Consider the following 15,000-nt stretch of genomic DNA (forward strand, 5'->3'; position numbering starts at 1 on the left):
CTGCTGCAGTCTCACTTTGATATGCGCAGGCGCTCAGAGTTCATGTTGTTTCAGGCGTGATGATCCCTGGCCCTCCTGGACCCCCCGGGCCCCCGGGACGAGCCGCCGAGGCCCCCAGCGCCGTGAGTCCAAGCACAACACTAACAGTCTGATCAGACCTGAGAGAAGTGTGTTCTTACACAAACACACTCATATTTCTTGTAGGATTTCCCGAGATGCTCGTAGCGCAGCTCGAGCTCAGCTTCGTTCAAAAAGATGCGCTTCTTCACTCTCATAAAGTTTCAGCTCTGTTTGACATGAAAGAGATGCATCATTTCTAATTTTATGAAGAGAGTAAAACTTTACAAACACTTTCCAAATATACATCATTCTGAATTTGACAATTATTAATAACCAGTAAATAAATGTTATCACCTCTCGCTGTTTTGTTAGAATTAGGTATTATATTAGGTATTAATTTGAAAGAATGTAATTAAATTCTATTCCAATGGGGGTATATATTACTATAAATTCAATCATATATATGTGTGTGTGTGTGTGTGTGTGTGTTTGTGGACAAGAGACTGTAAAAATGAACTGAAGCACATTTACTTTGATATGCATCACTCCAATCAACTCTTCACTCAGCTTTTTGTTTCAGTCAACCCCGTCAGCTTCTGTAAGCGTCTCGTTTAGTGTTCCATGGAAGAAGCTCATGTGTGTTTTCTGCAGGTCAAGAGGTACGTGAGTCTTCAGGAGCTGAGACGGCCGTCAGTGATGGAGGACGGGCGCTGGCTTTCGTTACAGACACCACTAAACTCTATATAAAGGTTCCAGGAGGCTGGAGAGAGGTTCAGGTAACTCATATAGTCATATCTCACAGCTGAGTTTATCACAGACAGAGCTTCATGAGTGTTTGTTCTTCAGCTCGGAGGTCTGATCCAGACGTATTTCTCTCCGGTCCTCTCACAGAACGATGTAAGCGCTCATTCAGCACTTGATATCAATCTTAATGTTTCTTGATTGATTAATCTCAATCTTAATGCATCTTAATGTGAAAGAAGTGAGCGTCTGAAGTGTGTTTGTGTTTCCTGCAGGCTGAGCCCCTGATGCTGAGCCCACCGCTCCGGTACACACCCACAGTACACACCGGGAGCGCGGTGAGTGTGTGTGTGTGTGTGTGTGTGTGTGTGTGTTAGAGAGAGTATGTGTGTCACACACCCAGAACACACCCCGAATACACACAGCTGCCCAGAGGTGCAATGAATGCATTTACACAACAGTATATTTTGACTGAGCCGTGTGGAAAACACTCACATCTGTCCCATGATGCACTGCGTGTCTCAGCTCACAGACGTTCCCAGGCTGTCGTCTGCAGAGAAAGACGATGACAGATTTGAGATTAGTCATGGTTTGGTCATCTAGCATCCAGAGCTCCTGTTTTAGACTAAATTATAGTTCTGTCCATCTGCTGCTGGTGAAGATCTGGGGTTATGAGGAGAGACGCATCAACATTCTGTGTGTGTGTGTGTGTGTGTGTGAGAGCGTGTGTGTGTGTGTGTGTGTGTGTGTGTGCGTGTGTGTGTGCATGTGTGTGTGTGTGTGTGTGTGTGTGTGCACTGAAGAGTTTATATTCTTCTCAGTTCCTCCACCGAAGCGATCTTTCAGAAGGACGTCTGCTGATGACAATAGTTTGGTCTACTAAAGAAAGAAAGTGCAGACTATTCAGGGAACCCTGTTATTTTAAACATTTCTATATTAGAGGCTATAATTAACAGCAGAGCCCAAACTACTGTTTATCTTCACATATAATAATATAATAACAGCACATAAGGTAGTTTCCATGGTTTTTGTGCCAGATTTATTCAAACGCAAAACTAACTAGTGTTTTCTCTAGTGCACTAACCAGCTGTGAGCCCTCCACCACTTTCCTGCGATGAAGAGGTTTTATTTCAAGTCAAGTGGCTTTTTATTGTCATTTCAACTACATATAGCTGTGCAGTACACAGTGAAATGAGACAACGTTTCTCCAGGACCTGGTGCTACATGAAGTCACACTTACAACACAATACAAAAGAACTCACATATTGAGCTAAAACAGTGTCTTAGCCACATAAAGTGCAAAGTGTGCAGACTAGTGCAAACAGCAGGAAGTAGAGTGCAAACCCAGTGTGCAAACAGTGCAAAGACAAAATCAGTGCAAGGCAAAGACATAATTAGTGCAAGGTTTGACATCTTTCTTTAGGTTGAAAAAGTGATTGATTGATTACATGAGACATGATGACCGATGTAGAGAAAATAAGAGAAAAAACACAGATCTGGAAACTCTTGAATGAACTCTGAGGTGATTTATAAGGTCAAACGGATGTATTAGCACTTATATTTAATTTAATTTATGGCTTAATTTTTGTGAGATAATGCAGTTAAAGCAGTTTTATTGTGTCATCTTTGACTGCTCTATATTCCACAGAGAAATGAACACAGGAATTGTAAATCAGATTAATTGTTTTCGTTGTTTTTTTAAATTTCCTTTCATCGTCTGAATCTAATCTGATGTGACTCTGATGGTTGGCATTGAATGTGTGTGTGTGTGTGTGTGTGTGTGTGTGTGTGTCTCAGCTGAGGCTGGTGGCTCTCAACACACCGCTGACCGGAGACCTGGGCTCCATCCACTCGGTTAATAAACTCTGCCGGACTCAAGCTCAAGCCATGGGCATCAGAGACGATTACAAGGCCTTCCTCTCACACCACCTACAGGACCTGATTGACATCATGCCGCCCCTGTACCGAACAAACACACCCATCGTCAACCTGAAGGTAAAGCCTGCTGTCATTATTACAAATAACAGTGTGTGTATATCTTTCTGTTTCTTGCCTAAAATTTGAACATCTGGAATCTGAGTGCGCAAAAAAAAATCGAAATATTGATAAAATCAGCTTTAAAGTTGTTCAAATGAAGTTGTTAGTAATGCATATTATTAATAAAAAAATGAAGTTTTAATATATTTATGGTCGGACATTACTAAATCATAAATCTTTACTTAAAATCCTAATGATTTTTGCCATAAAAGAGAAATGTTTTTGAGGCATACAGTGTATTGTTGTGTATTGTATAGATACACCTGTGCTCTTATGACTTGCTCTTGGTGCGAAAAGGACTTTACCCAGAATATAAAATCATTTAGTTCCAAACCACACTTTTGTCGTTTGATTTACTGATAAGTTTCCTCTCTGGTGAACTGGAAATGCTTCTTGGAATCAAGAACCAGATCATTTCAATTTATTAACAAATCATTGTTGTGTGAAGCAGATCAAATGATTCACTAAAAACTTGAAAGAATGTCTTTGTGGATAAATCAGTGATAGTTAGCACTGATAGTGTCATGAACTCATGAAAGATTTCAGTCAGTAACATACACTGCTGTTCAGAAGTTAATAATTAACACTTTTATTCATTAAAGAATCATTAAATTGATCAAACGTGTCAGTAATATAATAATATAATGTTACAAAGGATTTCTATTTCAAATAAACACCGTTCTTCTGAACTTTCTATTTACCTGTGAATCCTGAAAAATAAAATGTGTCACAGTTTCCACAAACAGTATTATTGTTCCCTTATCAAAAGCTACTCTCGATGCTGCGCTCAAAGCGCTAATGAGAACATCCTTTGTTCGGCTGGTTGTTGAAGCATGTGTGTCAAACACGCCAAAGTTTGGCTTATATAACCTCGGTAAGGTGACGTCACTTCATTACGTGCACCTGGAGGTTATAAATAGGCATGAAACAGAAACATCCTCAGGTCTTTTGTCTTCAAGGACCGCATTGTGTGTGTGTGTTAAAAAAGAAAGAAAGAAAGAAAGAAAGAAAGAAAGAAAGAAAGAAAGAAAGAAAGAGATACATAAATAAACTCGACTCGTTCCCGGAGAGCGCATGTCGATCTGCCCAAGGCACGTGAGACGAGTCCGCCCCTTTCTCTCGTGCTCTCACCAGATCCGGAGGTGCTTTCGTCTTCTTCTCAAGTGCTTCTTTAGAACCGGCAGAGGATACTTCCTCTCTTGCTTCTGCTCAGATGGAGAGTGCCACTTCAGTCGGCCCGAGCTATCGGCCGTTCGATGGCTGCCATGGTTTCTACGGAGAGACACTTGTGGCTCATCCTCACAGGCATCAAGGATAAAGATCGAACTTTCCTCCTTGATGCCCCCATCTCCCCTTCTGGCCTGTTTGACGACATGGTCAACACCATTGCCACTAGGTTTCAGAAAGTGAAACGCTTTGAGGAAGAGTTTGTGAGGTTTCTTCCCAACCATGCTCAAGAGTCAGGACCGTCAGCCACCCAGTCCTGACTAGCTTCCTGCTACTGGTGTTTTGGGAAGCAGCAGTTTCCAACAGAATGTTAGGCGTTTGGTCGGCTCTGGCCATGTTTCAGCATGCTCAGCATCTTGCCGAAATGTTAAACCTTGTGCCCTTTTCAGAATAAATTGGCAGCATAGAAGCTACTGCCAAACATATCTACTTGGGTACAAAACACTGTAGAGAGAGGCTACAGGATTCATATGTTCATATATTCCTTCTCGTTTCAATGGCATGGTCTTCACTTCTGTGAAACCGTAACGAGCGCATCTGTTCACACCGGAATTGCAGACTCTGCTGGACAAAGGGGCAATAGAACGTATTCCCCTGTCAGACAGAGTCAGGCTATTACAGTCGGTATTTCTTGGTTCCCAAGAAGGACAAAGGGGTTGCATCCGATTCTAAATCTTAGCGGCTTGAACCGCTATCTCAGATCATACAAGTTGAAAATTTTAACAATCAAGATGATTGTTTCTCAAATCCAGCCAGAGGACTGGTTTGTGACAATTGATCTGAACGATGCCTATTTTCACATAGAAATATTGCCACAACACAGGAGGTACCTGTATAGAGTTCTTCCATTCACAAGGCAGGCACAACTGTCTCCAGCATGTGTCGGATCTATTCTAAGGAGCCTAAAGAAAATCAAGCTAAGCCAGAAAGTAACTGTTCACTACTTTTAGAGGGTTCTAGGTCTCATGGCAGCTGCATCCACAGTGATACGCTTAGGCCTTCTGCACATGAGACCATTCCAGGTGTGGTTCAGAGCCAGGGGATTTTATCCAAAGGCCAATCCCCAAAGGCAAATAAGGGTTATGCGTCCTTTCTATGTAGTTCAGACTCTGGTTTCTGTCTGGTTTCTGTATCCCACTCTAGGACCATGCTGTCCCAAGGGAGAGGTCATCTTCTTGCGTGGCACATCAATTGCCTCGAAATTATGGCACTGTTTCTGGCCTTGAAATATTTCCTCCAGCAGCTGAGAGGCTAGCATGTCCTGGTGCGGGTGGCCAACATTGCGGTAGTCTCTTAGATAAATCGCCAGGGCGGACTTCTCTCATACCACTTGAACAAGTTAGCACACCAGTTACTGCTTTGGGCACAGGACAAGTTGGATTTACATTCCATGCATCACACATCATGCAGACCCAGTTCACTGCCAGTTTGTTTCAGTGCTGGAGTTTCTACAGAGAAATTGTCCTCTGGCAGATGTCCTAATACTCTCAGAACTTACCTGGCCGCCAATTCAGCTTGCCATGTTCTGATTGACTGGGTTTCTGTGGGAAAGCACCCTCTAGTTGCCTGTTCATCTGTGGAGTCAAGCAGTTGAGGCTGCCCACCAGTGCAAGGGTCCCTTCATGGGATTTAGCTATAGTGCTCCAGTGGTCGGCTGTCACCCCTTTTGAACCATTAGTTTTGCTAATGGCTATTACTTCTCTAAACAGAATTGTGGATTTCTGGCTCTGTCAGTCTCGCCATCCTGCCTAGACTTTGCCCTTGGGCTAGTAAAAGCTATTTTGCATTCTCACACTAATTATCTGCTAAAAGTGCCATTCTTGACCCTAAGTCTGGTCGTTCCCGACTTCACTTACTGTGTCCAGTACATGCTCTGCAGATTTACACCCACCGCACTAGCCAGTGACGTAAGTTGGAGCAACTTTTTATATGCCATGGGGGCTATAACCCAGGGGAGCTGCCACTAGGCAAATTATGTCACTTTGGGTGAGGGATGCTATTGCCCTAGCCTACAAGGAGCGTGGTCATCGCCTCCAGGAGTCAGAGTCCATTCAACCAGGGTAGTTGCATCTTCAATGGCCTTAGCAAGAGGTGCACCTTTGCACCTCCAGGATGGTCCTCTCCACACACACTTACCAGATTCTATAGTTTGGATGTCCATACTACTCCGAGCTCATCATCCCAGATGTCCTCGAGTCATCATCCCAGAGTCATGTCCAGACACTTTCATTGCGGTGGTGTTGGTACGGAAACGTCTCGGGTTACTTGACTATATCCCTGTTTCCTGAAAAAGCGGGAACCGCAATGCCGCAATGTAGGTGTGACTGGACATCCTTTCAGACAATATGATGAGGATGTTTCTGTTTCATGCCTGGTGCTCCAGGTGCACGTAATGAAGTGGCATTACCTTACTGAGGTTATATAAGCCAAACTCTGGCATATTTGACACACATGCTTCAACAACAAGTCGAACAAAGGATGTTCTCATTAGCGCTTTGAGCGCAGCATTTTGTTCACACTTTTTCAGGGAACAGGGTTATGGTCAAGTAATCCAAGACGTTTTCAACATTGATAATAATCAGAAATGTTTGTTGAGCAGTAATTCAGTATTTTAGAATGATTTTTGAAGGATCATGTGACACTGATGATTCGAGTAATGACACTGAAAATCACAGAAATAAGTTACACTTTAACACATATTTACAGAGAACACAGCTGCTTTAAATCATAATAATATTTCACTATTTGTACTGTATTTTTTATAAAATAAATGCAGCTGCTATGAGCGGAAGAGACTCTTTCAGAAACCACATGAAATATTGCCAACTTTTGAATACTAGTGTATGTATTAATCTGCACACAGAGATATCAAATCATACAGTTACAGTGTCTTTCAAAACTTTATAGCCTCAGTTATTATGAGAGAAGGACGGTTCAGAAAGCTTATATTTCTGTATGTGATGTGTCTGCAGGGTGAGGTCCTGTTCAAGGACTGGGACAGCATCTTCTCCAGCCACCTCCTGCCTCCAAGTGTCCCGCTGTACTCCTTCGACGGCCGAGACGTGATGAGCGACCCCTTCTGGTCAGTAGCGGTCAGCCTCCACACGCTCCACAGCCTCCTTCATTTGTGTTGTGCACGTTTTAGTCACAGTTGCACAGACGTCTGCGTTCGGTTGCGTTCTTCGTCCCCTTTTACTGCTCAGACTCTAGTGAAGATCTGCAGAAGACGCTGACCACAGTCCAGACGACGTTGGCTTTCATATTTCTCCACCCGTGTCTTTTATTTCTGGTTCTGTGTTTATGTGTATTTATACTCCAGGCCGGTAAATATATCCTGGGATGAGGCCGTGACAGCGGAGCAGTAATTGTGGTCAGCTAGTAGCTGTTTTAAGCTTGTTTGTGAGGTTTGTGGATGTCTTCTGGATGTTTCAGGAGAGTTTCTGTGTGAATGCAGGGAGCAGAAGGCCTTCATACACTCTTAAAAATAAAGTTGCTTCACCGTGCCACAGAAGAACCTTTTCTGTCTAAATGATTTGATAAAGAGCCTTTCTGTTTCACAAAAGCTTGTTTGTGGTGAAAGAAGGTTCTTCAGATTATAAAAAAGTAAGAAAGATATGCTTCTTTTAAAGGTCTTTTGAATGAACACTTCTTTGTGGAACCATTAATGTTTTTTTCAATGACATTTCTCTGTGAAGAACCTTCAAGCTCCTTTATTTCTAAGAGTGTAAACATCCAGTTATTTACATTTTTAAAACTAAAACCTCACATCACTCATGCTTCAGTCTAGTGTATTGCCTTAGTTTTTGTCAACTAAACATCAGTTGACTGATTTAGTGGAGTTCAATTACATTGTTATTGGTTAGGCATTTCTCATCCAAACACATTATCTTTCTGAAGAAAGCATCTATTAAGCTGTTAATATGAACGATATATGTATACCATGTCTTTATTCATCTTAAAATTAGATTCAATTAGAAATAAGAACGTGGTGCGATGCACAGATTCACATTCTGTGAGTAATCCACACGATCAACATTGTTTTCTGTTTGATATTTACATTTAACTTGTAAAATGTTTTTGACTTTTATCAGTTTTGACTGAGAGCATTCTGAAACATAAAGAAACAGAGAAGTGAACATCAAACTAAAACGTGTTAGAAAATATAATGAAATAATACCTTTCTGCTAATGCTTTGAGAACATCATTAAACCATATCATGTGTGTGTGTCTCTCTCTCTGTGTCTCTGTGTGTGTGTGTGTCTCTCCATGTCTCTGTGTGTGTGTCTCTCTGTGTCTGTGTGTGTGTTTCTGTGTGTGTGTGTCTCCATGTCTCTGTGTGTGTGTGTGTGTGTGTCTCTCTCTGTGTCTGTGTGTGTGTGTCTCTTTGTATGTGGGGTGTGTGTGTCTCTCTTTGTCTCTGTATGTGTGTGTGTCTCTGTGTGTGTCTCTCTGTGTCTCTCTGTGTTTCTGTGTCTGTGTGTGTCTCTCCATGTCTCTGTATGTGTGTGTCTCTCTCTCTGTGTCTGTGTGTGTGTGTCTCTTTGTCTCCGTATGTGTGTGTGTCTCTGTGTGTGTCTCTCTGTGTCTGTGTGTGTCTCTGTGTGTGTGTGTGTCTCTCTGTCTCCCTGTGTGTCTGTGTGTGTCTCTCCATGTCTCTGTGTCTGTGTCTCTCCCTGTGTGTCTGTGTGTGTATGTGTGTCTTTCTGTCTCTCTGTGTGTGTGGGTGTGTCTGTCTCTCCGTGCCTCTGTGTCTCTGTCTCTCTCTGTGTGTCTCTGTGTGTGTGTGTCTCTCCATGTCTCTGTGTCTCTTTCTGTCTCTGTGTGTGTGTGGGTGTGTCTGTGTGTGTGTCTCTCCGTGCCTCTCTGTCTCTCTGTCTCTGTGTGTCTGTGTGTGTGTGTGTGTCTCTCTCCGTGTCTCTGTCTCTCTCTGTGTGTGTGTGTGTGTGTGTGTGTATGTGTGTGTTCCAGGCCTCAGAAGGCGGTGTGGCACGGCTCGTCTGAGAGGGGTCAGCGTCTGAGCGCTCTGAACTGTGAGTCGTGGCGAGCGTCTGATATGGCCATCACCGGCCAGGCGTCGTTCCTGTACAGCGGTTTACTGAACCAGCAGACACGCAGCTGCTCGAACCGCTTCATCGTTCTGTGTGTGGAGATGAGTTCTGACCGGCGGAGCGTCCAGGAGCTGCGTCTCAGGAGATACCAGCACAGATACTGAAGGGGCCGTGGCCTCATGAACTCTCGAATGTAAAGCGTGCCGGCCGATGAAGGACTGCGGAGATCGGCTTTCTTTGTCATTTGGATGCACTGTACTTTTCGTATTGTATTTTTGATGTTGATTTTCCAAAAAAAAGGCTTTTTGACCACGTCATGTATTTGTATTTAATTTAATTTCAGTGTTTTATTTATACATTGACCGCACATCATTCAAAACTGAGTATGGATATGTAAGTAAACTGTTTGAATGAATTATGCAGTTTTTTTTTTTTGGATACTGCATCCGTTTTACTGAGATATAAATCTGTCTGATTAAGAGATCAGATGAGCATCAAATCATGTTTTTATAGATTTTTTTTAAAGCAAATCAGCTGAAGCAGTGTTTGTTGAATAAAACATTTTTTCAAATTTGATCTTTAAGTACTTATTATATTAATATGTGACCCTGGACCACAGAATGTTGACCCATACAGTGTATCGTTAGAGCTCTGGAGTCAGATACAGAAAGAAGACTGTCTGTAGAAGAATATTGTGTCTGAAGAATATCTCTCTCTCTCTCTCTCTCTCTCTCTCTCTCTCTCTCTCTCTCTCTCTCTCTCTCTCTCTCTCTCTCTCTCTCTCTCTCTCTCTCTCTCTCTCTCTCTCTGTCTCTCTCTCTCTCTCTCTCTCTCTCTCTCTCTCTCTCTCTCTCTCTCTCTCTCTCTCTCTCTCTCTGTCTCTCTCTCTGTCTCTCTCTCTCTCTCTGTCTCTCTCTCTCTCTCTCTCTCTCTCTGTCTCTCTCTCTCTCTCTCTCTCTCTCTCTCTCTCTCTCTCTCTCTCTCTCTCTCTCTCTCTCTCTCTCTCTCTCTGTCTCTCTCTCTCTCTCTCTCTCTCTCTCTCTTTCTGTCTCTTCTCTCTCTCTCTCTCTCTCTCTCTCTCTCTCTCTCTCTCTCTCTCTCTCTCTCTCTCTCTCTCTCTCTCTCTCTCTCTCTCTCTCTCTCTCTCTCTCCCCTGGCATGATCCGTGTTGTTTTTCCTGGACTCGGTGAGGTTTGCCAGCCTCAGACTGGCAGTAACACAGCCTTCATCAGCCGCCAGCACATCATTTACTAACAGCACGCCTGTTTCTCCTCACAGAGGAATGTTATGGGAAAAATCATGTAAACAGTGACTTTAAGAGGTCACAGCTTTTAATATGAATTTATTACACAAGTCCCTTCACTTCAGTTTGACATTATCATGTGTCTTTTTAGCTTGTTATTTTATGAATTACCGGAACTACTTTCATATAAAAGCTTTTAGTTTGTTTTAGTTATTATCGTAACTGTAATATTCTTTAATTGTTTTGGACTATTTCTCCTAGCGGAAGCTTTAACGTACAGGTAAGTCCTGCTCTGTGATTGGCTCGTTTGGACTCATTAGGGTAATGAAGCACATGTGAAGCAGATTGAAGAATCAGTGTGTTTCATCTGTTTCGGGCTCGACGCCACAACAAAGAGCTGGTTTCTTTGTGAGTTTAATTACAGCGCCCGCCGGACGTGACGGAAGCAGAGCACGCCAGTTCCGGAACACAACTTATAAAGAAGCTCATTAAATACTCTCTGATCTGCCAGAATAAGTCATTACAGTCTCCAGTTTTAGTTTAGCCTGGAACACCTACTGTAATTATCTGAAGTTCTATCGGTCCTGCCCTTCAGAGTACAGTCGTACACGATCAGGCCGCTGTGAGTCTCATATAACCTCCAAAGCCAGGACATTTCCTCCTTTCTTACGTCTTTTATCTTAAAGTGGCAGATCGTGACTCTGAGAAGGTCAAAGGTGCTGTTTTCCGCTGGAGGATGTCTTTGAGAAACACTGGCTGTCTGTTCTGGGTAGCTGACAAATAGTTACTACGAGTACTTTTTTCATGAAGAAATGTGTGTATTTATGTAGTGTAAAGTCTGATAAATATAAAGGCTCACTAACTTTGTCAAATCTTTCATTATTTTTACTGAACTGTTCCGTAAATGTGTCCTTTGGTGTGACGTAGAAACTCTTATATATGCCACAAGAGAGATTTATCTTTATTGTTGAACTATAATAATATCAAACTATAATTAACATCATCACCATGACTTGGACAATTTCAAGACAAATCTTGGCAACAAAATAAACGTTTGCTGTCGTCCGCTCAAAAGTGATGAAAATGATACCATTTTAAGTCAAGTGATATTTCCCCTAATTGAATCCTCAACTGTTTTAGATATTAGATATTTAGAGATAAAAGCAGCCTGTGGTTCTTGAGTCACTTCACAGGACATTATATCACACATGTGAACATGTCAAAGAAAAAGAAATCCAAACAATATCAACATGTTTTTAAACAAAACAAAAAATAATCTTCATCAACAAAAGTCACCATTCAGTCTTTTGAGTCTAATAAGGACCTTGTTATTCTGAGCTAAGATATCATATTTATTTGTTGATTGCTTTTCTTTTTAATTTATAACAGAACCAGTCAAAAGAAAATGCATTTAAATGAGTTACTTCTAAAGATGTTAATGATTTCAGACAGGGTTAATATCTGATTATTTTCACAGACATACAGTATACAGATCTATATATATATTTATGAATATGAGAGCGCAGTGTTTCAGGGGTTTAGGACACGGTTTCAAGAACCTTTCTTATTTGGGTTGAGATATATGCTCTATTTTGAGGATTAAGAGTTTTGTTTGTTAGATGTTGGATGTTTTCTGTCCCAGCTATGAGAGGGTTTGGCTCTAAAAACACAGTTATTAAACTATTTCTTGTTACCGGTGAGTGTAAGTCCTGCCTGCTTTTCACGCCTGAGAATGATTCACGAAAGTGATCTTTGATCGATTCAGTGAATTAAACACGATATCCTGTAACCTGTGAGCTTGTCTGATGTTTTCCCGAGTTTTAAAGCCGTTTTCCTGCTCGAGTGTCCGTCCCCGTCTCCACCCCTCGGGCTCATAACGGTATAAGTGCCGTGGTTTCCCCGGGCTCGGGTAGTTCCTCCTCCGCCGCGCCTCGCCGCACATGCTCAGATCCCCGCGCCGAGCTCCGCGTCTCCTGAGCGGCCTGCGCTCTCTCTCTCTCTCTCTCTCTCTCTCTCTCTCCTCTCTTCTCCTCTCCTCTCTTGCTCTCTCCTGCTCTCCTCTAGCTCAGATGCTCTCATGGAGCTCGAGTCTCGTTTGCGTCCATCATGCGCTTTAGGATCTTAATAAGATGTATGTGTGTTTTGAGATAATCATTTTGCTTCTCTCCTGCAACTTCTGCGTCTTCGTGCACACTCAGGGTAAGTCCGCTTTTACTTTTCCGCTTTGTCTTTTAGTTGTTTTAACGTCGTGAGTCGTCTCCGTGCGCCGCAGAAGCTCAGCTGCTGGTCATGATGACCGATAGCGACACTGTAACGGAGTACTTGTTGATTCTACACCGTTCTCACTCGAATTCATGGATCATGATTTGTGTTGGTTCTGGTAGTGCGTGATAACCCTTAGATTGAGCGTGTGTGTGTGTGTGTGTGTGTGTGTGTGTGTGTGTGTGTGTGTGTTCGGGTGTACCGTTATATTCCCGTAACTTCCCGAGTAGCCGCTTATGAATCCGTTATTCATGCTGCAGATGGGCGATTGAAGTCATAGCTTCAGATGTGTGTGTGTGTGTGTGTGTGTGTGTGTGTGTGTGTGTGTGTGTGTGTGTGTGTGTGTGTGTTGAGAGTAAGATGTGACTAAATGTGTTTCTGCTCGCGTCTGAAAGAGTTCTGATAAAGGCACATCCTGTCAAGACCAGTATTAAAGTCGCCCTTCATAACCGCTTCGATTATGATTCATAAACGCGCTTCACTCCACAGAATGAGTCTCTGTAGAAAGCCGGGGATTTATACAACTCTACAGTAATTTCATAATAACAACAAATTACTTTGAACAATGAACGTATTGTGTTGCATCGTGGGATAGCTAATCGTTTATATTTCTGTGTTTAGTTTAAAGTCACAGTTTTGCTGCTTACTTTTGTTTTTCTTTAGATAAAAAGTTTTGCTATACGATTAACTCGTGATTGTGATTTTACTTTAGAAATGCATTATCGTCTTTGATTGTATTTACGAAAATAAGCCAGCGATAGCAAATGCATGCAATGCATAGTTTTTATGGCACAATGCATTCTGGGAACTGAAGTGCTTTTACAGTCGTGTGTAATTGTAAGAGATTACAGAGACTCTGTCTGCTGCTCGTGAGCTTAATGCTGATCACACAAGTGTTAAAGTGTCACGAAGGTGTTAGAAACATTTGTTGTTTGTGTTCAAGGCTGCCATTTGTTGAAGGTGTCAGAATCGGCAAATCGTGTTTTTGACAAATGGAGTTAAACATACAAAATAAAATGCCCCTGGCGCAGTTCTGATGTTGTTTATAAAACCTAACGTCAATTCTTTCATGTTCTATTAGTGTCAAACAAAGTCAAGCTTACATCTGGATGCCGAAGTACTTTGAAGTGTGTGTGTGTGTGTATGCGTGTGCTATGTGCGTGCCTGTGAGAGATGTGTGTGTGTGTGTGTGTGCTATGTTCATACGTGTGTGTGTGCGTGCGCTCTGGATCCCTCAGTAAACGACAGCAGTGTGTGTTCTGAGTCTGACACCCAGAAGGCGATCTCCAGCGTTCGTTGAGGTCCAGCTCGGGCCGGTCAGCTCTCGTCTCACAGCACTCTTATAAAGCTGTGTTTCCTCTGAACGCTGCTTTGAGCCAATCACGTCCAGATCAAGCAGCCGCTCACATTGTACCTATTTGAACCTTTTTTTTTCTCCTACACAAACATCTGCAACCGATTTAGACTCCCTCAAGAACGGCTCAGGACAAGAAGAGGAAAAACTGAGGTGGCAGACATCGCTGAAAATCAAAGTCATGCTTAAAATCAATGTCACCCGTAGAGCACGAAAAAATCTTAAGGCTACACTGTTTTTTAGTATTTCAGGGAAGTTTGGGTTCGTGTTCTTCATAGTTTTGTTCTGAATTGTTGGGGAAAGTTACTTTTAAAAGTAATGCACTACAATATTATGCCATTCCCTAAAAAAAGTTACCTTTTTACATCTAGGCAGGGTTTGCTTGCTTGCTTTTTAATATAAAGCATTCTTTTACAAATGTTTTTCAAAGCAGAAGTGAAATAAAACCTTTGTGAGAGATCACATGAAGAACATGAAGAACATGAAGAACATGATTATACACATACCGCTTTGCATAGACAATAAAACAGGATTAAATAATTAATATTTGTCTTCTATAAAATCCGTAATCAGTGTAGGTTTGCATCATTATTCTGAATTCATTTGATTTAAGGAAAACCGTCTGAACTAGAGTAAGATCATGTTCACGCGCCTCGCTCTGCACCTGATTCCTCTCAACATGGCAACCCCAGAGCTGAGAAACAGAGGAACATCAGAAATGAAAAAGTAATCTGATTGTGATTCTCTCATTACTTGATTCTACTCACCGTGTGTTTTGGACTGGTTCTCATGATCTGAACACCTCTCCACCTAAACATGTGCAAGTCATTACGGCTCGGGGCCCGTTTGATGTCTGAAGAGCCGATGGTGTGACATCTGTGGAGCGGATTCAGACGTGCGTGTATCTGCCGGACATGTGTCCAGCCGGACTCGAGCTGTGCCCGCATGCCTTTCATGTCCTTTAAAGCCATCTGGCACTTTCATGTCATTATGAACATATTCTGACTGTATGCATCTCGCTGAAGGTC

The 15,000-nt window shown here is 42.3% G+C and overlaps 2 protein-coding genes across 2 annotated transcripts in view; both read left to right on the forward strand.

Moving 5' to 3' along the window:
- The window catches only part of col15a1a (collagen, type XV, alpha 1a), a 47,423-nt gene extending 37,886 nt beyond the window's left edge, over positions 1 to 9,537 (forward strand). The window contains 8 exon segments of the mRNA XM_043226928.1: positions 55 to 122; positions 712 to 766; positions 769 to 836; positions 907 to 957; positions 1,077 to 1,139; positions 2,599 to 2,796; positions 7,038 to 7,147; positions 9,034 to 9,537. Coding sequence (XP_043082863.1) covers positions 55 to 122; positions 712 to 766; positions 769 to 836; positions 907 to 957; positions 1,077 to 1,139; positions 2,599 to 2,796; positions 7,038 to 7,147; positions 9,034 to 9,277 — 857 coding nt within the window. The 3' untranslated portion in view covers positions 9,278 to 9,537.
- A 2,720-nt stretch (positions 9,538 to 12,257) lies between these two features.
- The window catches only part of reck (reversion-inducing-cysteine-rich protein with kazal motifs), a 34,559-nt gene continuing 31,816 nt past the window's right edge, over positions 12,258 to 15,000 (forward strand). The window contains exon 1 of the mRNA XM_043226461.1: positions 12,258 to 12,555. Within this exon, the coding sequence (XP_043082396.1) occupies positions 12,486 to 12,555 (70 nt within the window). The 5' untranslated portion in view covers positions 12,258 to 12,485. The remainder of the gene's footprint in view (positions 12,556 to 15,000) is intronic.

This window comes from Puntigrus tetrazona, chromosome 24, assembly GCF_018831695.1.
Source record: "Puntigrus tetrazona isolate hp1 chromosome 24, ASM1883169v1, whole genome shotgun sequence".
Classification (NCBI taxonomy): Eukaryota; Metazoa; Chordata; class Actinopteri; order Cypriniformes; family Cyprinidae; genus Puntigrus; species Puntigrus tetrazona.